This window comes from Mustela putorius, unplaced genomic scaffold, assembly GCF_011764305.1.
Source record: "Mustela putorius furo isolate JIRA1106 unplaced genomic scaffold, ASM1176430v1.1 tig00003899_pilon_pilon_pilon, whole genome shotgun sequence".
Classification (NCBI taxonomy): Eukaryota; Metazoa; Chordata; class Mammalia; order Carnivora; family Mustelidae; genus Mustela; species Mustela putorius.
This window is the reverse complement of record NW_025422048.1, coordinates 17,306,398-17,329,278: the sequence shown is the minus strand read 5'-3', so window position 1 is coordinate 17,329,278 and position 22,881 is coordinate 17,306,398. Positions and strand designations below refer to the sequence as shown.

General features: G+C 49.3%; 1 protein-coding gene across 1 annotated transcript in view; it reads right to left on the bottom strand.

The window, feature by feature from the left end:
- Positions 1-3,642, bottom strand: part of GPC4 (glypican 4) — a 105,992-nt gene extending 102,350 nt beyond the window's left edge. The window contains exon 1 of the mRNA XM_045068041.1: positions 2,916-3,642. Coding sequence (XP_044923976.1) covers positions 2,916-3,075 — 160 coding nt within the window. The 5' untranslated portion in view covers positions 3,076-3,642. The remainder of the gene's footprint in view (positions 1-2,915) is intronic.
- Positions 3,643-22,881: the final 19,239 nt, after the last annotated feature.

The window sequence follows — 22,881 nt, the reverse complement described above, 5'->3', positions numbered from 1 at the left end:
CCCTGACACCCTTGAGAGCACATCAAAATTGCCTTAATTATGATCTCAAAAGACTGAGCCTCCTTAAAAATACAGTATTCTTAAAGCCTGTTCAAAACTCTAGAAGGCAAGTACAAGGCTGTCAGAAATAAAACCTTAAACTTGGGCTAAGGCTGGTGCTAGGCACCCAGGTGTTATGACACTTTGCCTGAAAAACCATCCTGAACTTTTTGCATAGGAAAAAAAAATAGATCATCATTCCCACCCCACCCCCCCTCCACCAGCACCACCACCACATACAAAGACCCCTGGCCAGGGAAAGTGCCTGGCAATTCATTCAGACATGGGTCGTACACAAGTCACTGGATGGACTACGCTCCCCAAAATGACCAAAATTATCTGAGCGTAGCTCAGGGAAGACAAGGCTCATGTATATGCATCTGGACAGGCCAGGGTGATGGTAAAGATTACCCCCTGTTTCTATACTGGCCGTCTAAAGGTATTTACTTGGGTCTGTCTGTGTTGTGACAGTGTCCTAGACTCAAATGAATGCCTCTAACACTCCACATTTTTGAGCCATTCAGTCATGCATTTTTGTTATTGTTGAAAGTGGTGCGAAATTGCACTGCATGAGCTAAAGTCCTTGGTGGTCTTCCAAGGATTCCAGCTAAAAAGGCACTTCCTTTGTTCCTCAGGAGAATGCAGTCCAGTAGGTCATTCAAAAGGGGAAATAAAAGCAGCAGCCCTGGGAGGGAGATGAAGGACAAGACAAAAAGAATAAAATGTTTTGGGTGTGAGCACATTAGCTTCCATTTCCTGCTGCTGGTCTAATAACTCTCCCATCTTTGGGGGAAATATCCAGATAGACATATATGCAAAAATACCGCTCAGGTGTTTGCTGGCCACCAGGGCAATGGAAGGGAACACCTAGCAGAGTCCTTGAGCACCCTTCAAACTTCCTTTTTCCTGAGATACTGGCTAGGAAGGTGTCCTGCCATGAGGAGCCTGCCCAGAGCCAAGTTGGAGAAAGTGGGGAGGGCACTCTCACAACCCACTCCCTGAATGCCTCCAGTCCCTCTCAAAGGCACATATTGTTTGCAGGAGCAGAAGATGAAAACTTGTCACATTCCCATTAAGTGCATCGCTGGCTCTATCCCTTCAAAATGTGGGAATGACAACTGTAACCTTCACGCCAATCATCTCTGCTGGGACCAGGCCCAAACCGTGCAGGGCACAAAGACCCCAGGTCTGACCTGTGGAGCCCCCAAGCTTCAGTGGCTGCTGGTTCACTTCACTTCTTCTGGCGGGGCAGGAGGGAGAGGGGAAAGAAAGAGGGCTTTTCAGGGCTCCACAACCAATAAAATCGTGCCGCTGTGAGGACATACTTGAGTTCGCAAAAAGACAAGCAGCTCAAGGGCAAACAGTCTCTAATCAGTCGTGTGCGAGTCATTTGATAACTGCCAAGGTGCAGCGGGCTCCTAAGGCTGCTCCGGCAATTTCTTGAGTTCTATTTCTAGACGGATGCTGAATACACTGGGAAAGTGCCCAGCGACTTCCCTCAATTACCTTTGTAATTTATATGTAATTGATGACTGCACTTAATCTCCAAGGTTATTAATAGCCTTTCCAAAAAATGACCCCCACGTCTTCCTAAGCCTCTGGAAGCGCCTGGTTAAAATTACAGTATTTCCTTTGCTGGCTGCCGCCCCCCTGCCCGCCCCACCCGGGTGACCAGCACCGCGAGGCAAAGGCTCACTCTCCTCATTTCCATGAAAGGTTCGGAATGGAGGCTTGCCCCCCCCCCCGGGGGCTCGAACCGCTCTCTCCTCCGTTAGGTTACGCTGGCCAGCCGCCAGCTAGATCCGCGGTTCTTTCCGAACCCTCAGGGCGAACGGGCTACCTGCGCCGCCGCCCGCTCCAGTGCGGCCCGCGGGGATGCGCGCAACAGCTGCCCTCCGCGAATGAGAGACCGCGACCTGGAGGGGACCCGCGGCCGCCGCCTTGCAGGGAGGGGCGAAGGACGCCCGCCGAAAAGCCGCCTCCCCGGCCGGGAGCTCAGAGAATGGCTTTCACCAGTACCCCCACGCACCCCCCAGCGCCCAAATCCGGTGAACTTTTTCACAGGCTAAGGCTTCTCCATTTGCATAACCATCTCCAAACTGCGATTCAGGTTTCCTGTAGTCAGTCCTTTCAAAGGTTTGTAATTGAATGTGCAATTAACCCTGAAAATGAGGTGAGAAAAAAGAAAGGGGGGGGGGAGTGGAAGTACCCTTCCCGTCCAGCACCTTCCGGAAAGCAGGAGAGTTCCCAAAATTCAGGGTTTGGAGGGGTAGAGAGTCGTTTGCTTTTTAAACACGACTTCTAAAGCCGCTGTAGCTACTAAAACTCCTAATCCGCGTCAGCGGTAGAGGAGAGGCGGGGAGAGGGTTTTTAAAAGAACATCAATGAAACCTCCATTGGAGTTCCACGTTTGGCGTCCCCGGGAAGCTGGCACGCTGTAGGCTGCGCCACCCCCCCCCCACACACACACAGACACACACAAACACCCCACCGGCGACCCTCACCACCCCCCCCCCGGCCTCTCATCACCCGCACAACAAAGCGGGGAGCCCAGTAAGGAGTTCAACCCGGAACAGGCGACGGAGCCGGTGACACGCACTTTGCGGGCCAGAGTCCTCGGGACTCCCCGGGTCCGGGAAGGCGCGGTGGGGCGGGAGCAGATGCGGGGTGGCACCAGGTCCGGCGGCGGGGCACCCCGCCTCGCAGTCCCGGGCGGCCGCGCTGCCCCGGGGCTCGCTCTCGCGCTCTCTGCCGCCTGCCCACGGCTTCCCCCCCCCCCGCCGCCGCCCCAGACTACCTGCGGCCGTGCGGGGGTTCCGCGGCCCCTTCCCCGGGGTGCCTGCCTCCGCGCACGCCTCCCGAGGACCCCCACCTACCGTTGATCTCGTGCGTGGGGGCATCGTTCTTGTTGAAGCCTTTGGACACGTAAAGCCGTCGCACTTCCGAGCAACTTTTCGACTTGGGCTCGGCAGCCAGCAGCGCGGTGCAGAGCACGGCCAGGGCGCAGAGAAGCGCGGGCAAGCCGAACCGGGCCATGGTGCGGGCCGGGGCTGACGCGCTCCCACCTCTGGGAACCGGGGGAGAGTGGCGAGCGCGGGCCGAGCGGCGCGGGGCCGGAGACTCGCGAGCGGACCGAGAGGGCGAGGGAGTTGGGGTAGGAGTTGGGAGAGCAGCGGGAGGAGACGCGGGGCGAAAAGTGGAGCTGGGCCTCGCGCGTCAGGCAACGGTCCCCGGTGCCAGGCGCCCGACCGGGGGGGAGGAGGTGGAGGGCGTGAAGGCGGTGCGCGGCCCACGGGAGCGGAGGCGCGGGCCGGTGGGCTCCGGACTCCGCGGGGCGGCGGACGGGGCACGCCGGCCGGCAGTGGGACAGGGGCGCGGGGAAGGAGGGGAAGGTGGCAGGCGCCGCCGGGGCCGCGGAGGGCGTGGGCGGCGGCGGGCGCTCGCTGCGCGCGGCTCTGGGTTGCCCGGCGCGGGTCCGCTCTCCTGGCTCGGCTCGGCTCCGCTCGGCTCACTCTGCCCTCGGCCGCGCGGCTGTGCCCTCCTCAGCTCCGCCGCTGATTGACTGGCCGGCGTGCGCGGCGACGCTCGGCAAACTTGGCCCAGCGGGCGGCACTCAGGGGGAGGGGGGCGGGCGGCGGGGGGGGGGGGGCCCGGAGACGGGCGGGAGCACGCAGGGCCGGGACGGGAGAAAACCTGGAAGCGGGCTGGGATCCGGAGCGGCCAAATCCACTTCCTAGGGGGCCGCACCGGGCGCGCGGCGCTCCCTCGCGCGACACGCCCCGCGGGGCTCCTCCCTCCGCTCCTCCTCCCCTCCCCCGGGAAGCGGGAGATGCCCGCCGCCCCCTACCCGAAGAGGGAGGGCTAACTTCTCCCGGGTGAAGGGCCGAAGTCCTGGGGGTTCCGCGCGCCTGGGCACTTGTTCCGAAGCCCGCGGCCGAGTCACAGGCTATCTGCGCGCGGCCACCTGACTCGTTGACCGTGGGCCAAAGGCGGGGGAGCCCTCCCGCCTCGATACCTGCCCTCCCAGCCGCCCCGCAGCCCCGAGGACGCCCCTAACAGCTCCTGGGCCAGGAGCGGAAGGCGCTGACATGACTCGCATTGCTTCGCTGCAGGCACCAGGGGACTTCGGACTCCCAGCTGGCACTAGACCCTCACCTGGCCCTCTCAGACCTGCTTTCCATCCAACGGTGCTCCATGAGCACCGACTTGTTCCGAACCCCGGCGGGCATTCTCCTCCCCCGCCTTCCCCCTGCCACGCCCGGTTCTGCTACAAGTCTAACCAAACCCTGAAGTGGGACAGCCCTCCCCCCTCACCCCAGGATAGAGGCGTTGGGACATTCAGGGATGACCTCGGAGACTTTGAAAACCTGGCCCAAATCCTCGTCGTAAACGTAGGGAAACTGAGGCGCAGAGAAAGGGAGCGACTTGCTAATAGCATGCAACTGGGGTGTGGGTCCAGAACCCTGATTTACTCTTCCAGGTCACGTGGAGTAAAGGTAGCCCAAGACCCCAAGCCCCTTCTGCCCTCAAGCCTCTTGAGAGAGACTCACAGGTCTCTGGGACCCAGTCTCTACTTAGCCACCAGAAAACTGGAAATGGGCGAGTCTTCCCACCTTCCCAGCTTTGTCAGATTCCATTAATGAGTGTTTTTGAAGCTCCCAGGGCTCCTTTAATGAAGGGAACTGTGCAGATTGGGAACTTGTCATTACCCTTGTTATTGTTACAATCTGCTTTAAGAGGTTAGGGTGAGAAGTGCCTCAGACACCTCGGGATGTGCTGGGAACTGGGCAGATAAAAGGGGCTGGAACTTATTATTTGGCTAGACTCTCAATTCCCATAAAATTACATAGGGTGAAGATATGAACCATCATTACAATTATCACCCTCATAGGGTTTGTTGAGACTTCGTCCACTGCTGTTTGTAAACCACGTTGACATGTTGGCTCTGTAGAGTTGTAGAAACTTAAGTCAGCTATTGTTTTGGATGCCCACTGCACACTCTTCTAGATTTTATTAACTCTTGGAGATCATCAAGGTAAACAGATCCCTGACCCATTAGTGAAACTTACAGTTTCTGTGGGTGGGCAGAACATTTAACCCTGCAACTAGCAGAGGAGTTTTTCTAAATATGCAAACTCCCCTCCAGGTGAATTTCCTGCCATTAGTCCGCCTTTTTCTCAAACTGATACCATTCAGATTATCGCTAGGGCTTAGCCCAGCACTTTTAACTTTCACTGATTTGATGCATTGACTGAAAGATGTTCTTTACCAAAGATGATACAATCTGAGATGCAGCCGAGGGTAATAACAAAAGGAAATCCAGTGACGGTAAGTGAAAAAAGATCCTCCCAAAAACCATGGAGCCCAAATCTGAAAGCTGCTTTTCCCAAGTCCAGGGGGAACTCATTCCTTGCCCCCCCACCCCCCGCCTCCCGTCCCGCCCAATTTACTCCTGTTTTTCCTGCTCATGTATTATTAACCAAAACTTGAGTCTTTTCCACCAGAAACAGTAACCCCTGGCTAGAAACGGATCTGGACAAGTCTGAACTTTACCACACAAGACAGGAACCCCAAGCCCTGCTCAGAGGCGGCTCCCACTTCAAAGCCTCCTTTCATTTAAATACAAACAGGGTGAACAACTGGCAATCTACGAAACAAATACCATCCAGCTTCCCTTTTCAGATGGCCCCTTGCTCCTCCCCCCACCCCCACTCCAGCTTTTCTCTTAGGAAGAGGCTCCTTAGTGGAGATGCCTCCACTCTGTAAGTTATCTGAATGCCCAAAAAAAAAAAAAAATGGATTGGATACTGCACTTAGAATATAAGAACCAACAGCTTCTCAAGGTGATTAACTCTCATATCACTTTTGGGGAACTTTAGAATACGCAAACGTGAATTTTACCATTTTTACCATTTTTAAGTATACAACTCAGTGGCATTTAGCACACTCACAAAGGTGTGCCATCATCACCACCATGTAGCTCCAGAATATTTTCATCATCCCAAGAGGAAACACCATACCCATTAAGGAAAGTCTATTCCCTCTCCCCACCCCCCAGCCCATGGAAACCACTAATCTGCTGTATGGATCTATGGATTTGCCTACTCTGACGTTTGGTATAAATGGAGTCTTGCTATATGTGACCTGTGTCTGGCTACTTTCCTTTAGCATCAGGTCTTCAAGACTCATCCGTGTGAGAGCAGATATTAGGACTTCTTTCCTTTCTGTGGCTGGATGGTGTTCCATTTTATAGATAGGCTACATTGGGTCATATAGTACTTTACCGTTTGCAGAATGCCTTCAGCTGCACTCCTCTATTAGAAAATTTCTCTGTGTATGTGTGTGTGTGTGTGTTTTAATAGATTAGCAAGTGTGCCTGGGTGGCTCAGTTAGTTAAGCATCTGGTCTGCCTTTGGCTCAGGCCATGATCTCAAGGTCCTGGGATCAAGTCCCACATCGGGCTCCCTGCTCAGGCAGAAAGTCTGCTTCTCCCTCTCCCTCTGCCTCTCCCCCTGCTTGTGCTCTCTCTCACTTACAAATAATAAATAAAATCTTTTAAAAAAATAAAAATAGGGGTGCCTGGGTGGCTCAGTTGTTAAGCCTCTGCCTTCGGCTCAGTTCATGATTCCAAGGTCCTGGGATCAAGCATCGGGCTCCTTGCTCAGCTGGGAACCTGCTTCTCCCTCTCCCCTGCACTGCTCCTGTTCTCTTTCCCTCTCTCTCTCTCTCTCTCCCTCCCTCCCTCCCTCACAAATAAATAAATAAATAAATAAAACCTTTAAAATAAAATAAAATCCAAAGTAAAAATAAACAAAAATAGATGAGCAAACGTTCTCAGCAAGGTTATGTGGCTCATTCACAGCCACGGAAATCTTGAGTAGCTGAACCAAGACTGAAAATTTTAAGGCCTCTGACCAAATCCCATGGGTCTCATTTAGGGTCAGCTCTGAAAGTTTACCCAGATCCTGCAGGAGCGTCCCTATTTCAGACAATTAAATGTTCACTGAGCACCTACTATGTGCCAAATGCTGCCCATCCCTAGAAGGAGGGAAGACATACACACCACAAGGCGTTTACAGTCGAATGCACTGGGTCAGACCCACACGCAAAGGCTCTCTTAGGTAGAATACATTTACGGTATACCTGCTTCTCCCAGGCAAGGCATTTCTCCTGGTAAGGCACTGGGGTAGGCTCACTGGCGTGCAGAGAACAACGAATGCACTGCCCGCTGCGCTCCTCCAAGCCAAGAACGAGCTCAGTCAGGTCCACTCTCTCGGCTCTGGGGGTACATCTCCTGGCCTGCTGGGGAGCTAGATTGGTTGCCAAACACAGGGATGGCGAGTAGAATGTGACTTCCTTTCCTAGGACTGGTGCTGTCCCAGAGCCCTCTAGCCTCTCCCTTTACCCAATCCCTCTTCCCCCCAGCCATCAGAGGGAGCCTCTGACACCAATCCCCCAACCCTCCGCTGCTGAGCCCTGCCCCTCCCCCCATGGTACCCCATCACTTTCCAGATCAATTCCCAGACAGTTCAGCACCAGCACGACCATGCGTTGTCCATGTTTTCTCAGGTTTTCTTTTTTAATTGCCTGCAGAGTACAGGTTCACCTGTGGGCCAGTCTCCCACGGGAATAATAAAAGACCTAGAAAAGTATTTGAAATCTCCTGATTTTTAAATGTTAGCGACCACTTAAGAAGTGATGAAAGTTTGCCAAATAAACTATGCCCTTCTTCAGCCTAGATTTCACCAAGTAACCTTCTCTCCACCCCACCCCACCCCGCAACGCTGTGACTTTCCTTTTTAAGCAGCCAAGAGAGTAATACCTGCTGACCACTTGCTATGTACCAAGCTGGGTTCCAAGAAGGCCCTGGAAAGCTGGAAGACCGGAGGCATTTCAAGAGCTGACTGTCGGGACGCCTGGGTGGCTCAGCTGGCATGATCCCAGCGTCCTGGGATCGAGTCCCACAACGGGCTCCTTGCTCATCAGGAAGCCTGCTTCTCCCTCTGCCTCTGCCTGCCATTCTGTCTGCCTGTGCTCGCTCTCTCCCCTCTCTCTCTCTGATAAATAAATAAAATTAAAAAAAAAAAAAGAGCTGACTGTCTGCTTGGAGAGGTGGGATCTATGTGCGCGTGCAGAAAGACAATGGTGAGGGTAACACAGGGCAATGCCTGTCCCCTGGGACGGGCATCCCAAATCACTCCTTGTTCTATGGTTGTCAGCCTCCTCTTGGTCCCTTTGGAAATTTACAGAAGTACCAGTAATTGAAGGATCAGTCACTTGGCAAGAGTTGATGTGTGTAGTCTATTCCTGGCTCCTAATTTCATACTTCCCTTCAGTTTCTCTAATACTTGAAGTCTGCCTTATCTTTCCTTCTCCCTCAGAGAGCTCATCTGTGTTTACAACTTTAAACATAGGCAGCGGGTACCTAGCCACTTTACTTCCTGTTTGTGCCTATGGTCCCCACTGTGCTCTCTTTTTCTCCTGTAATCACCTGGACATTTCAAGTCTTCCTTTTCACTCCATGGCCATCAGGGTCTGTCCAGGTTCCATTATCTCTTAAGTGGACTGTAGAGCCAACCTCCTAACAGGTGGCCTCTGGCCTCTGGCCTCTAACCTCTCTCTTTCTCTCCATCCACCCACCCAGGGGCTGTCACAAAATCAGCCTGATAGCATCATTTATAAGCTTCCCACTCCTTGCCTAAAAACTCTTCCGTGGGAAGCCAATCTCCTAATAATAACTGATATTTGCTTAGTACTACAGAGTTTAGGAATTGCTTCCACATGTATTATCTGTGAAATATGTATTATTTTCCATAATTTATGGGTGAGGAAAATGGTTCAGAGCCTTAAATTGAGGCCCTCGGAGTCCAAGTTCAATTACAGTCACTTCTCACTGTGCCCCAAGCCCGAAACAGACCCAGGAAAACTTGGAAGATGGTGCAAGGCTAATGGGTAAAAGATTGGAGAGAGTAGGACTGCCTTTGGACCCTGAAGAACAGGGAGAAATTACCAGGCAGAAGAGTGGGGATGTAGGGGGCCAGTGGGGGCCAGTGAAAACCTGATTTTAGCTGAGTCCAGGTTCATCTGGAAGACTAGCACGTCAGAAGGTGCCAGATAAGAGGGACACGTTACCCTGGGATGACAGTGCTATCTTGATCCCATCAGCACTGATGATGTATAAACAGAGACTGAAAAGACAGAAGTGGTGCCTTAGAAACAATGATCTGGGGAGGCAGCGAGGGGGCACAGAATGAACTGAAAGCAGCCACAGCCGTGGTGAGGGCCCAGCATTTCTTCACCCAGGGATTCCAGATGAAGACCAGAAAACAAATGCATAAAAGACACAAAGGGAAAGGCAGTGAAAGAGGTGAGGCAGTGGGGCTACCCCCCACCCACCTCGAGAGTTAAGCCCTGGTTCTGCCATTTACTGACCATGTGTCCTTAGGTAAGTAACTTACCCTTCCTGAGCCTCGTGTTTTCCCTCACACCTACCCTTCCTCGAGGATTACAAGAGAAAACGTATGAAAAGCATTCCTCTTGGCCTCTAGCGCTTTCTATGCCCTCAGCACAAGGCATGGCGTAGAAACTACAGGGACTTAATCAGAAAGCACTGAGCATCCTGCCCGATACACAGCCCTCTTTTGCTATCCGTCCGATCATTCCTTCACTCAACAAGTATTTATTGGGATCGACACTCTTTAAGGCTTTGGGAGCACAGTTACGAATAAAACAGTATCCCTTCTCTCATGGGGCCTGAAAGTTGGGGATCAATAGAGTAAATATTAGCTAATACCCTCCTTATGGTTATTAGACATTCCATCCTATTCACAATTTGCTCAGACCCAGCCCTGCCAGCACTGAAATGCTATTTAGTATGATAGCATATTTGTCTAATAATTTTTTAGATGTATGTATTTATTTAAAAGAAAGAGCACTTGTGAGCACATAGAGGGAGATGGAGAAGCAGACTCCCCTGCGGAGCAGGGAGCCTGACATGGGGCTCCGTCTCAGGACTCCGGCATCATGACCTGATCTGAAGGCAGATGCTTGGGGCGCCTGGGTGACGAAGGCGTTAAGCATCTGCCTTCTGCTCAGGTCATGATCCCAGGGTCCTAGGATTGAGGCCCGCATCGGGCTCCTTGCTCAGCAGGAAGCCCTCACCCTCACCCTCTCCCTGCTTCTCCCTCACCCTCTCCCCCTGCTTGTGTCCCCTCTCTCGCTGTCTCTCTCTCTCTGTCAAATAAATAAATATAATCTTTAAAAAAAAATCAAGGCAGATGCTTAACCGACTGAGCCCATCCTGGCACCCCCTAGTCTAATAATTTTGAAGATTTATTTATTTGACAGAGAGAGAAAACGGGGGGGGGTTGTGGGGAGGGGCAGAGGGAGAAACTTAAGCAGACTCGCCGCTTAGCATGAAGCCCGATGCGGGGCTCAATCTCATGTCCCTGAGATCACAACCTGAGCCGAAACCAAGAACCAGACACTCAATGGGCTGTACCACCCAGGCGCCCTTTGGTCTAATAATTTTGTATCAGAACACATGAATTATATCCGTATTGGTCTCCACAGTTAGCGTTGTATGATACGAGTTGTTGAACACAAAGGGATTGAGTTATTTTTATCTGCTAGGGTCCTTTCACTATAGGAAAGATGTTTCTTGTGCCCATTTTCCTGGTGAGATGCCAGAGGCCCAAAGAGTAAAATGGACATTCTCATGTCACTGGTACTGATATGTTCTCATACTTTACTACTGGGACAAAGGTTTCAGGAAGTTTGTAACTTCTGTAAAAAAACGACGAGTCATATCTCACGGTCATGGGAGAACAAAGACCAAACTCTGCATGGAAAGCCGGTTAGTCTTCTCCATCCCTAAGCTGTTATCTATAGTCTATTTATAAAGGGCATTTCTAAGTACTGAAAAAAAGGACTCACTTTGCACTGGGTGCATTTCCTGATGACGGCAAAAACAATTGCCGTAGATATTTATTACTCTAGCTTGTGGCCTACGATTTGACGTACGGCTTTAGAGGTAAAACATGCATTTCAAGTAATTGAGAGAGTTTCTTCTCTAATTTGCCCATCCGACATAAATGGAACATTGATGGAAAGAAAATTAATTCTTCATATCCTTTTGATTCAATAAAACTACCAGTACACGCGAATGTACTTCTGAAACATTCATTTTTCAAAATTGTTTGTACAGCTTGTTCATGTCGCAAGCAGCCAATGAGAAAATTGCGTGAGCAAAAGGACAGAGGAGAGGCTGGCAGCCAAGCACTGTCCAAGCAGAGGCTACTCAAATGTGAGATCTGGAAGGGACCTTGACATTTGTCTGGTCCATCCACCTCAACCTTGACCCTTCCTTTTGCATTTGAAATTTCAAGCCGGGGAAAGACGGTCAGAGGCAAAACATAGGTTCTGACTAGAAGGGGAGCAATAGTGATGGTGTTTTCTATCCTTGTTCCTTTTAGTCAGGATTTCAGAGGGAACAAGGGTTTCTAGGTTTCAAGCATGTTGCGCCTCGAGATTGCAAAGGACACGTAGTTACATGTGGTAGCATGAGCTGCATTTTATGTTCATTTTCTACTTTGTTTGGAAAAACAAACAAGCGATCTGGTGGCAGCACCCCTGCCCCCCCTTACAGGACTCCAAGGATCTGAAGGGTGTCCTCCCCAACTCCAGCCCTGAACATCATGAAACCTTGTCTCTGCCCGCCACCCCACCCCCTTGCCCTGCTGTGAGGATCAAAAAACCCAGCCACAAAACCCAGGCTCCGTTAGAAAGCGACAGAACGTTTTAAGCGACGTAAGAAAGTCCTTAATGAAATGCCAATCGAGCCCTACAGGTAGTGAGACTTGCAGTTTAAACCTGCAAAGTCAGATGGCATTCCTTTTCTTTTTTCTTCTCCTCCTCCTCTTCTTCTTTTTCCATAGCACCACCATCCCTGCCTTTATGTGAAGAGACAATGTGCATTTTTAAGAAGACCCAGCAGGGAGTAGGCATTTTTATTCCAAAGAGAGACCACAGATAAAAAGAGCTGAAGAGAGTCAGGGTCAGACATAGTTTGACATTTGTCATTTTCTAACCACTGATGGGTGATGTCTACAGCACTGTTGCTATAACAATAATGAATTCAAATGAGCGAGGAAACTAGGAACCTGCACAGACTTTCTGAGCATCTAGCTGAATCCAGGCTGCACACACAGCATGGGGGTGGGGGTTGGGTTTTCCCATGTCCCTCCCTGCTCATGCTCATGTATATACACTTCTGCTACCCAGCCTGACTTTGGATAATTCAAACCGTCATGGTCTTAATTCTCAGAGTACCCAGTGCCGTATTCCAGCATACAGGGTTCCGTGGGCCAGGGGCGGGGGGTGGGGGGTGGGGAATGGCAAAAGCGGGCAGAACCCAGGAAGGGGCTTATGCCTGCTCACTTCCACCACCTCTAAGAGAACCCTGACTTTCTTCCCCTTGACTTCTCAGGGTCAAGGGAAGGAGGCAGCTTAAAAAGAAAAATTTATCAAGAGAAACTTGTAGCAGTGCCTGGCTGGCTCAGTTGGTGGAACATGTGACTCTTGATCTCAGGGTCATGAGTTCAAGCCCCATATTGGGTGCAGACCTTACATTAAAAAAGAAAAGTTCCGGCACCTGGAGGGTTCAGTCAGTCAAACCTCCAACTCTTGACTTCAGCTCAAGTCTTGATCTCAGGGTGGGGAGTTCAAACCCCCCACTGGGAAGGTCTGTGCTAGATGTGGAGCCTACTTTAAAAAAAGTCAGGGGCGCCTGGGTGGCTCAGTGGGTTAAAGCCTCTGCCTTTGGCTCAGGTCATGATCCCAGAGTCCTGGGATCAAGCCCCGTATTGGACTGTCTGCTCAGCGGGGAGCCTGCCTGCTTCTCTGCCTACTTGTGATCTCTGTCTGTCAAATAAATAAATAAAACCTTTTAAAAAGAAAAAAAAAGTAAAGAAAACTAATTTTCAGAAGTTCCATTTCTGATTTTAAATAATCAAATCTAATTTCTATACTCCTGACTTTATTTCCTTTAGAGTTTGGATTCATTTTAATTTATCTTTAATAAATGTATACAAATGGTATGATCTTGAAAAATTGCTGGTTTTAGTTGATATTTTAGGTACTATGAATAAAAGCATTCAAGGTTTTAAAACTACCACCTATATTAACGTGCAAAAATATGTATCACCACAAAGAGAAACTCCATCCTCATTAGGCAGTCACTCCCCCCTACCCCCTCACCCTGCCCCACAGCAGCCCCTTACAACCTCTAACCTACTTCAGGTCTCTATAAATTTGTCTGTTCTGGACATTTCATGCAGTGGAATCCTACAGTATTGGTCCCTGTGTGGCTCATTTTACTTTGCACAATGCCTTTAGGGTTCATTCCTGTTGTAGCAGGCATCAATACTTCATTCCTTTTTATGGCGGAATAGTATTCTCTCATATGGATACACACATTTTATTTATCCATTTATTGCTTGGTGGATATTTGTGTTTCCATTTTTTGCATACCCAGGAATTTATCCTAAGGAAATAACCAAGGAGATGCATAAATCATTAGCTACAAGGCTATTCAGTGTGTGTTTATATACTATAATCTGTTAATCCATTCATCCTCTGATTTCCGATTCTTCTGGGTATTAACCCACTATTTTTTTTTTAAAGATTTTTATTTATTTATTTATTTGACAGAAAGATCACAAGTAGGCAGAGAGGCAGGCGGAGAGAGAGAGGAGGAAGCAGGCTCCCTGCTGAGCAGAGAGCCCGATGCGGGGCTTGATCCCAGGACCCTGAGATCATGACCTGAGCCGAAGGCAGAGGCTTTAACCCACTGAGCCACCCAGGTGCCCTAACCTACTATTTTTTAAGAGATTTATTTACTTATTTTAGAGAGAGCTTGTGCTCACACAAGCAGGAGGGGCAGAGGGAGAGGGGAAGGGAGAGAGAATCTCAAGCAGACTCCATGTTGAGTGTGGAGCCTGATGCAAGGATCAGTCTCATGACCCTGAGATCCTCACCGAAGCTGAATCCAAGAATCAGACACTTAACCAACTGAGCCACCCAGGTGCCCCATGGCTGGGTATTGTTAAGAGAAGGTTCTATCCTGTTGCCTTTGGTATGGCAGTGGTGGAGTAGGCTGTCTTTGGCAGAACTTGGAGAATGGCACAGTAAGAAGTCATTGGGCTGTGAATCGGAGTCCTCCGACTGAGTCCTAACTTTGCTACTATTCTTGACTCCAATTTTCTCACCTGTGCGACTGGGGTTCTGGAGTTCCTTCCAGCTCTGATACTTGATGTTGCCCTAGACAAGATCCTGGCCCTCAAGAAACTTACAATGTTATCTAAAAAAATTTTTTTTATCAAGTAAACAGTACCCCCCCAATGTGGGACTTGAACTCATGACCCCAGGATCAAGTGCCGTGTGCTCTACTGACTGAGCCAGCTGGGCACCCTGCAACTTACAATTTTAGTGGGCAGACAAGACATAGCCCCCGAGAGAGAACTCATGACCCACAACAGCACCTGTGAAACACTAGTGATTTGCCTCACAGTTGTTTGGAGAGAGTTTCCCTTTGAGCCTACTTTCTCCATTCGACATGAGGAAGCCTTTTCAATGATGTTCCAATTTTTTGCTGCAACAGCTGCAGCCACTGCCAGTCATTTAGGCGTCTTGGGTTCTGCTCGGTTGAGGTATTAGCCACAAGGACCAAGGGCAACAGTGAAAACAGCGATGTCATTAAAGGTGGGGGCACTGAATTGCCAGTAATGCCCAAAGCCAGCTGCACAAAGCTAGAACTTCACTAGGAAATGAGGAGCAGCTGGCCATAGTGTCCCGCCCCACTTCCCTCCCCACCCCCCCCACCGCCCCCCCGCCCAACCTGGGGAAGGGCCGCTTCCCCAAGCAGGAGGAAAAGCAGCAAAAACTCCAACCCGGCCCCTTGACTCAGGAAGAAACCCTGTTCCCCCACCTGCCTTGCAGCCTCTCGGCTCCTCTGTGCAGAAACACAGCTACAACCCGCACCACACCCTCTCCATTCACTGCCACATCCCTTCTTTGAATTCCATTTTCAATGTTACTTGACAATTGGGTAAAATCATGTTTCAAAGAATGCACTGGACAGCATGCAGCAGGGACCCATTAAAATCCTGCTTTGGTATATACAAAAATATACTCATTTTCACAGATTTAAATACTTCTCAGCTCTCTGCAAAGGACTGCATGACAGATGGTTTCAAAGCGAGTCACATTTACAAACAGCAGACAAAAATATTATTTAGCAGATTCTCTAAGAGTTCTTCTGAGCTGTTCAGAACCAATCTTTTCTCTAGGGCTCTTTTATTTCTAATTTGTGGAGGCCAATGCAAAAGCCTTTTTCCTTCCTAGCAACCTCTGTGTGTGCGTCTCTTGAGTTTGTAGAAGAATCGAAAGCAATTCTAGAACTATGAATATTATTCTGTAGAATACTCCTTGGCCCCCAAAATATGAATTATTAACCCATCACAAACACTAAACCAAAAATGGGGGGGGACCAAGAGGAGAATGAGCTGATGGAGAAAGGTCACAGGAGTTATGAACCATCTACACAGCCATCTAGTGAATTACGCTTCTCCAATTAAAGTCATCAAAACAAGGACTGCCTCCTGGACAACTCTGCTTTTTAAAGTTCTGGAAAAGGTCACGTGTCAAGTACATAATTATGAACAGGGAATAAGCCACAGGGCTGGACTGCAATCCAGAAGCATCCACTGTCGGCAGGGACCACACCACTAATTCACAAGGCAGGCAGGGCGTGTTGGCTCCAGATAGCTGGGGGTCCTCATGATCGGCGGAGGGGTGAGGTCACTGAGACTTCTGGGGGTGGGTCCAGGCGAGGGGAGATAGCCACACCGAAGATCTCAAAGGGCTAGGTGGGCCTGTTAGATAGATAAACAGCATGCCTTGCACAAAGGTCTAGAGGATGAGAATTGGGAGATGGGCGGGGGGGGGGGGAGTGGGGGACAGTCAGCTTGGGGAAGAGTAGAAAGAGGGAAGAGCATAGAGCCACACCTGTGTGGTTGGCAGCTCAGATCCCTGTCCAGTTGGGCCAAAAGAATGCTTGGCAACGTAAGTGTGAGCCATGGCGGTACACTGTCCCCATAAAGGCCGTCTTTCTCTTCCTGCTAGCCTTACCCTGAGAACCAACAGGGTTTACGTGGTCTCTAGCACATACTGACAAGGAAAGGAAAGAACCCGAGCAGAGCAACAGCATGCACAGCCTGGGTTCCCTTTTTTTTTTTTTTTTTTTTTTTAAGATTTCATTTATCTATTTGACACACAGACAGAGGGAGACAACAAGCAGGGGGAGCGGCAGGCAGAGGGAGAAGTGGGCTCCCCGCAGGGTGTTGGATTTGGGCCTGGGATCATGACCTGAGCCCAAGGCGGACGCCTAGGACTGAGCCACCCAGGCGCCCCCTGGGTTCTGGTTAATAGCACAGTTGTGGGTTGGCTGAGCAATGCCATCCCTCAAGAAGTTAGTGCATTTTCATCTTTTACAGTGAAATTTTCCTGTTTATTCCTCCCACTCATGTTCTAGAATTTTATTTATAACACTTTTTGGCCTGCTCTTTAAAGTGTGTGTGCGTGCCTCTGTGTGTGAGAGACTGACTGAGAAGCTCAAGTACTCTTATTGGGCTTGGAGCTTCTGGAAGGCAGGCCTCCCACCCATTCCAAGTATTATAATTACGATCCGTTCTGCATCAGGAGAAGCAAGCTAGACGGTGCCCCTCTGTTCTGGCGGCACCCTCTTGCCTAGCCGCCTCCTGGGCCCTGGCCCCGCAGCCTCGGCTTCCCCTGGGGTCCCAGCAAGGCCACCTGCCTGTCGCCCAGGGCTCGGGGGACCCTCGGGAAAATTGGGTCACGGTGCGAGAAGGGGCCTCAGAGAGTCGCCAGGGCCCGTGCCCTGCGGTCAGGCGGGTCCGGGATGCGACCACCCCCACCCAGGCGGGCGCTGAAGATGTCAAGGCAGAGACCAGCGGCCCCGCCAGGCACCGGGCACAGAGCTGAAGCGGCCCAACAGGTGCCGCCCCGGATGCACCAGGGAGGGCCCCAGGGAGGAGGCGGCCTCCTTGCCCTTGTGTGTGGCCTGGTGGCCATGGCAGCCTGCTGCGGAGGGGCTGGAGAAGCCGGCCTGGTCCACGTGTGGGCCAAGGGGAGGCTGGGCGTCTCTGCTGGGACAGGGCTGCCTTTCCAGCCCCAACTCGAGCCTGGACGACCCCTTGCGCTTTCGCTGAGATGAGGCTCTGAGAAGGGAGGCCCCTCCCTCTGCTGCTCAGGGTTGGGGGCTCTTCCTCTGGCCCGTGGGGAGACAAGAGCAGCTCAGCACTCCGCCTGGGGCTCAGAGACAGGATGGAGGTCTGGGTCTGGGTTAGTCCGTTTAACTCCATTTAGTGTTCGCTCCCCAACCCTCAAGCTAGCATTACCAGCATCACCTGGGAACTTCCTAGAAATGCAGACTCCCAGGAGCACCTGGCTGGCTCAGTCCCGTAGAACATGTGACCTTGATCTAGGAGTCTTGAGTTCAAGCCCCACATTGGGCATCGAGCTTACTTTAAAAATAAGTAAATAAAATTTTAAAAAGTCTTGCAGAAACAAAACAAAAAAGTCCTGCTATTTGAAAAAAAAAAAAAAAAGGGAAAAAAGAAAGATGCAGGCTCCCAGCCCCCACCCCCACCCCGCCTCCTTCAGCATCTGCATTTTAATAAGATCCCCAGGTGATTGGTATGTGCATTCGGGCTGGAGAAGCCCCGCCTGTAGAGTTAATGGCAGACTGGAATAGAACCTCCATTTGCAATTGGATGATCTGGGACAGCCACGGTCAAAGCCTAAACACTTCCGAGGCCAGGCCGGGGTCAGGGAAAGCCGAATTCACCGCATCCCAGAGCAACCTCCCCAAACACTCAGGAGGTGGACCTTCCCGCTGGGCTGCACAAGGACTTCGGTGCTGAGTGTCTGTAACCAGTGGCTGCTGGGTATTGTGTGTGTTTATCTCATCATCAACTAGAGTGTAAGGCCTAAAAGGCCAGGAATCATACTGTATGAGTGTATATACTATGGGAGAAAAACGGCATATAATTAGCACAAGCTTTGAACTAGGTGGGCCTGCTTTCCTGGCCCAGAATTTCCACTAACTTACTGTCTAGTTTCAGCCATGGCACACGGTCTTTGGGCCCCCAAGTGTGGTCATCTGTATCTAGCAGTAGTAAAAACCGATCTCCCAGGATTGTTGGAGGATGAAATGAGTAAGCATCAAAAATGTACCTTTTAGGGGCGCCCGGCTGGCTCAGTCGGTATGGCCTGTGACTCTTGATATTGGGGTGGTGGGTTCCAGCCCTATGTTGCGTGTAGAGACTACTGTGGAAAAAAAAAAATGTACCTCGTAGGGCACCTGGGTGGGTCAGTGAGTTAAGCATCTGCCTTTGGCGCAGGTCCTTATCTCGGGGTTCTGGGATCGAGCCCAGGGTTGGGCTCCCTGCTCAGTGAGAAATCTGCTTCTCCCTCTCCCTGTCCCTCCTCCAACTCACTCATGTGCTCTCTCTGTCAAATAAATAAATAAAATCTAAAAAAATAAAATAAATAAGTTAAAAGATGTACCAAAATAACAGGCACTCAATGAAACAGTTACACATTTCCCTATGAATCTCCCTACCCCCCTGTGCCTAGCTCCAGGCCAGCACATTTTAAATGCTAAATAAAAATAGACCAGGTAAAAAAAAATTAAAAATTAAAAAAAAAATAGACCAGGTAAATAAAAAGATGGTAGGTAACTAAAAATAGACTAGGTGATGGAGCCCCTAGATAGTGCTTAATAAACTGCATTTTAAATAAAAATTCCTACTGGTTAAAAAAAAATCTTTTGAGCAGAATTTTGGTGTAATGCAATTTAAATGAAAAAAAACAAAAAACAAGAAAAGCGCCTTCAGGCACTGAGGAGATTAGGACTCAAGGGAGTTGAGCCAGTTTTAGCCGGAGATGCCTACAGGGTTATAAGAGTTTACAACTGCTTGGACTCAGGTCGTGAGAGGAGGTGTAGCGAAGTGACTGATTTCAGAATATATTTTCAAGATAGCCATGATACGGCGTATTAACATTCTTGTGTACGTTAAATTAGAAAACGGATGTAAACGTTTTCTCATATTTTGGGTACCAGGATGATGGACAACTATAAAAGACTAGAAAAAAAAAATCATGCAAATAAAAGGGTTATAGCCTAAGGTTAATCTAGAAAGTTCTTTAAATTTCTGCGCAAAATTAAAGACACAGTAGCTAGTAAGTTTATTTTTATTATTAATCTTTTTATTGATAAAATGAAACATGTTGAAACTCTGCAAATAATAATAATAATAATAATAATAACAACAACTTACGGGGCACCTGGGTGGCTCTGTAGGTGAAGCGTCTGCCTCAGGTCATGATCCCGGGGTCCTGGGTTCGAGCCCTATATCGGGCTCCCTGCTCGATGGGAAGCCTGCCTTTCCCCCCACATCATGCGCTCTCTCTTGCTTGCTCTCCCTCTCTCAAGTCAATGAATAAAGTCTTGAAAAATAATAACTTACCGTTTTCATAACTGTTTTTCCAAATATCAACGCTCATCGTCCTTGTTATGCACAGTTTGGGGAAACACAGGAAAGTATAATAAAGAGCTAGCTCTCTCCTTGCAGATCCAAAGCCTGGACTCTGGTGCATTCAAGACTCCGCTTCAGCCCTGTCCTGGAGGAAGGCTCTGCAGCTGCAGGCATCTTGGACGTTAATACTGTTTTATAAGGGGGTGAGGAAGACTGCCCTGGTCCAGGATGGCCCTAGCCCCAGGAATTCACAAAAGCTGCCAGAGCCTTCCACAAGGCCAAGCCCACCTTTGTGCGCTTGCATCCAACTGTGACGGGCCTGTGTATGTCAAGTTGGGGGAGGCCCTTTGTGCTGAACACCAAATCAACCTAATTAAGGTTGATGACAACAAGAGACAGGGGAGAGAGGAGGCCTCGGTGGAAGGGACACAGGGGGAGAGCCCCCCGCAAAGGGCTGGCTTGCAGCTGTGTTATAGTGAAGGACGAGGGCAAAGAATCTCAGGCCAAGGATGCCATCGAGGGCTACTTCAAATGCAAGAAATGAACAAATGAAAAAGTTGGCTCTCGTTCCTCAAAGGAAAAACAAAACAAAATCTACAATTTGCTATAATATCACCGGGCAGCCACAGATCATATTTGATGCGAATGTTTTGGAATATTTCCTTCCATTATTTCTCTCTCTTATATTTATATAATATAAATATTATTATCTTTGATATTTATAGAATAGAAATAAAGAGAGATGCGGTGGAGGGGAACACCGGGCGGCTCAGTTGGTGGAGGGAGCGACTCTCAAGGGTGGTTAGTTCCAGTCCCACCTTGGGGGTAGAGATTACTAAAAAAACAAAAAACAAAAAAAAACTTTTTTAAAAAGAGAGAGAGAATCTGAATATGGAGATAAAAATAATTACCTGTTATTACTGTTATTTTATATAAAAGTTTGTTGGTCTCAGAAGACAATGGGGCCGGCTGGGTTTCCTTCCTCCGTGAGCACTGAGCCCTCTCCTCTGGAAACCCAGGCCTCGATACCAGCCACACTAAGATATTTCCCTGGTTCCTTGAGATCTCCGCGTGGTATGTGCTACATAACCGTGCTTTCGAAGACAATACGCCGGATAGAAAGCAGGGGCATAAGAACACATCTGAACTGGTGACTCGTCTGACACAATCCATGTTTCAAACCCAAAGGCATTTTCTAGTGAAATAACAAGAAGTTGAAATAAGGAGCTAGGAGACAAGTGCCTTTGAAAACTTAACTCTGGGGCCGCCTGGCTGGCTCATTCAGTGAAGCGTGTGACTTTTGATCTCAGGATCATGAGTTCAAGCCCCATGTTGGGTGGAGAACTTGCTTCAAAAAAATAATAAAATACAATTTCTAAAAAAAAAAAAAAAAAGAAAGAAAGAAAGAAAGAAAAGAAACTTAGCACTGGCTTTGTCTAGTACAGGCCCTCTAAGCCCACACAGTTTCTACTTTAATTGGGACAGAAAGCGGAGGCACTTGAAACGGAGCAAGAGACACATTCTTTCATTGATGTAGGGGAGAGGAAAGCATGTCTCTTGACCATTGGTCTTTCTCCACCTAGGCCTGACCCCAGGCTTTCATGGCCTGGGTAAATGCTGTTTCTCTTTTGTCCTTTGTCCAAAGGCCCTAGGTTTCTGCCACTTGTAATATACATCTGTGGCCTTGGCTGCGACAGGGAACCCCTGGGACCCTCAGTTTATACATCTGTAAAATGAGGATAATGATATTACCTCGCTCCTTGGGTTCTTATTCATTGAGATAGCCTCTAAACCATGGGCACAGGGAAAGTATTCAAAAAATGAGAGAGTGCAGGATTCCCTCCCCATCGTACCTGACAGATTCTGTAATCCAAAATTCACGCCTCCTCCATCCATTCACCAGATCCTTGATGCTGATCTCATGCCTGGAGCCCAGGCTCTTTTTCTTTTAACTGGTCCAACCTTCTGCTTCTATATCCATGCCTCTTGCACCTGTGACTTGGGTCACATCGAGGAGGTTGGCACCGCCATTTTTCCCTCCCAAACTTCTCCCGCACTGCCTGGTCCCTTCTTCCCCACGAAGAATTTCCATCCATTTCTTCAACTCACCACGTCTCCCTGAATATGAGGACAGGACAACTTCCCAGGCTTTATTCACGAAGCCATCTTTCTTCATTCAAATCCCACTCACTTCAAAAGGCTTGCTTAAAACACAGACAAAACTAGTAATCAAACTCCAGGGGGATAAAGGTGTTCCTCTCGCTGTAAATCACAGCATAGTTACCCTGGAAGGAAAAAAATCAACCAACATTTTTACAGAGGTGGGAGCCCGCGCTGGGACCCAGGGGCTGAGAGGATGCTCACCTGCCATTAGGTAAGAGCCTACGTTGGTTCAAACCCTAGGAACACATCCAGGCAAGGGCGATGGAACCATGAACATGTTCATACTCATTAACCTTATATTTCAATTTCCATGACGCGACTTAAAGGAAATGTTAAGACATTTGAGTGAAGGGACGCCTCGGTGGCCCAGTGGGTTCAGTGTCTGCCTTCAGTTCAGGTCATGATGGGGGTGGGGGTCCTAGGATCCAGTCCTGCAACCGGCTTCTTGCTCAGCAGGGTGCCTGCTTCTCCCTCTCCTTTTGCCACTCCTCCTGCTCTCTCTGACAGATACATAAATAAAATCTTAAAAAAAAAAAGAAATTGGGTGAAAAGACAAGATGTTATGCTAATATGCATTCCTGGTTGTGTTAGTTACAATAGAAGTTTAGTCTGCAGTTACTAAAATAATAAGGACCATGATGCATCTAGGTAGAAAAGTTTACAGCGTGAAAAACAAGGTGCATAAAGTGTGTGTGTGTGTGTGTGTGTGTGTGTGAGAGAGAGAGAGAGAGAGAGAGAGAATATAGAGCTAAGAAAATGAAAGCTTTGAGAAAGGACTCAAAGCACACAACACAACTAACACACAGCAAAATACTACCAGCCTCTGCGTTTGGGAGTTGTAATTATAAATGGGGAAGGGTTTTTCTTTTGCTCTGCTTTTCAAAGTTTCTCTAATGTGGTTACAATCCTGTTATAAATATATGTAAATTATATATGTTACTTTTATAAATATGTATCTGAAGCCTCCCTGGAATTAAGGAATTCCGAGCAAGGAGTTCCCGTCCCAAAGAAGGACCACCAGGCAGCGGCCCTCTCCCCGGGCCACGTCAGTCAAACCGCC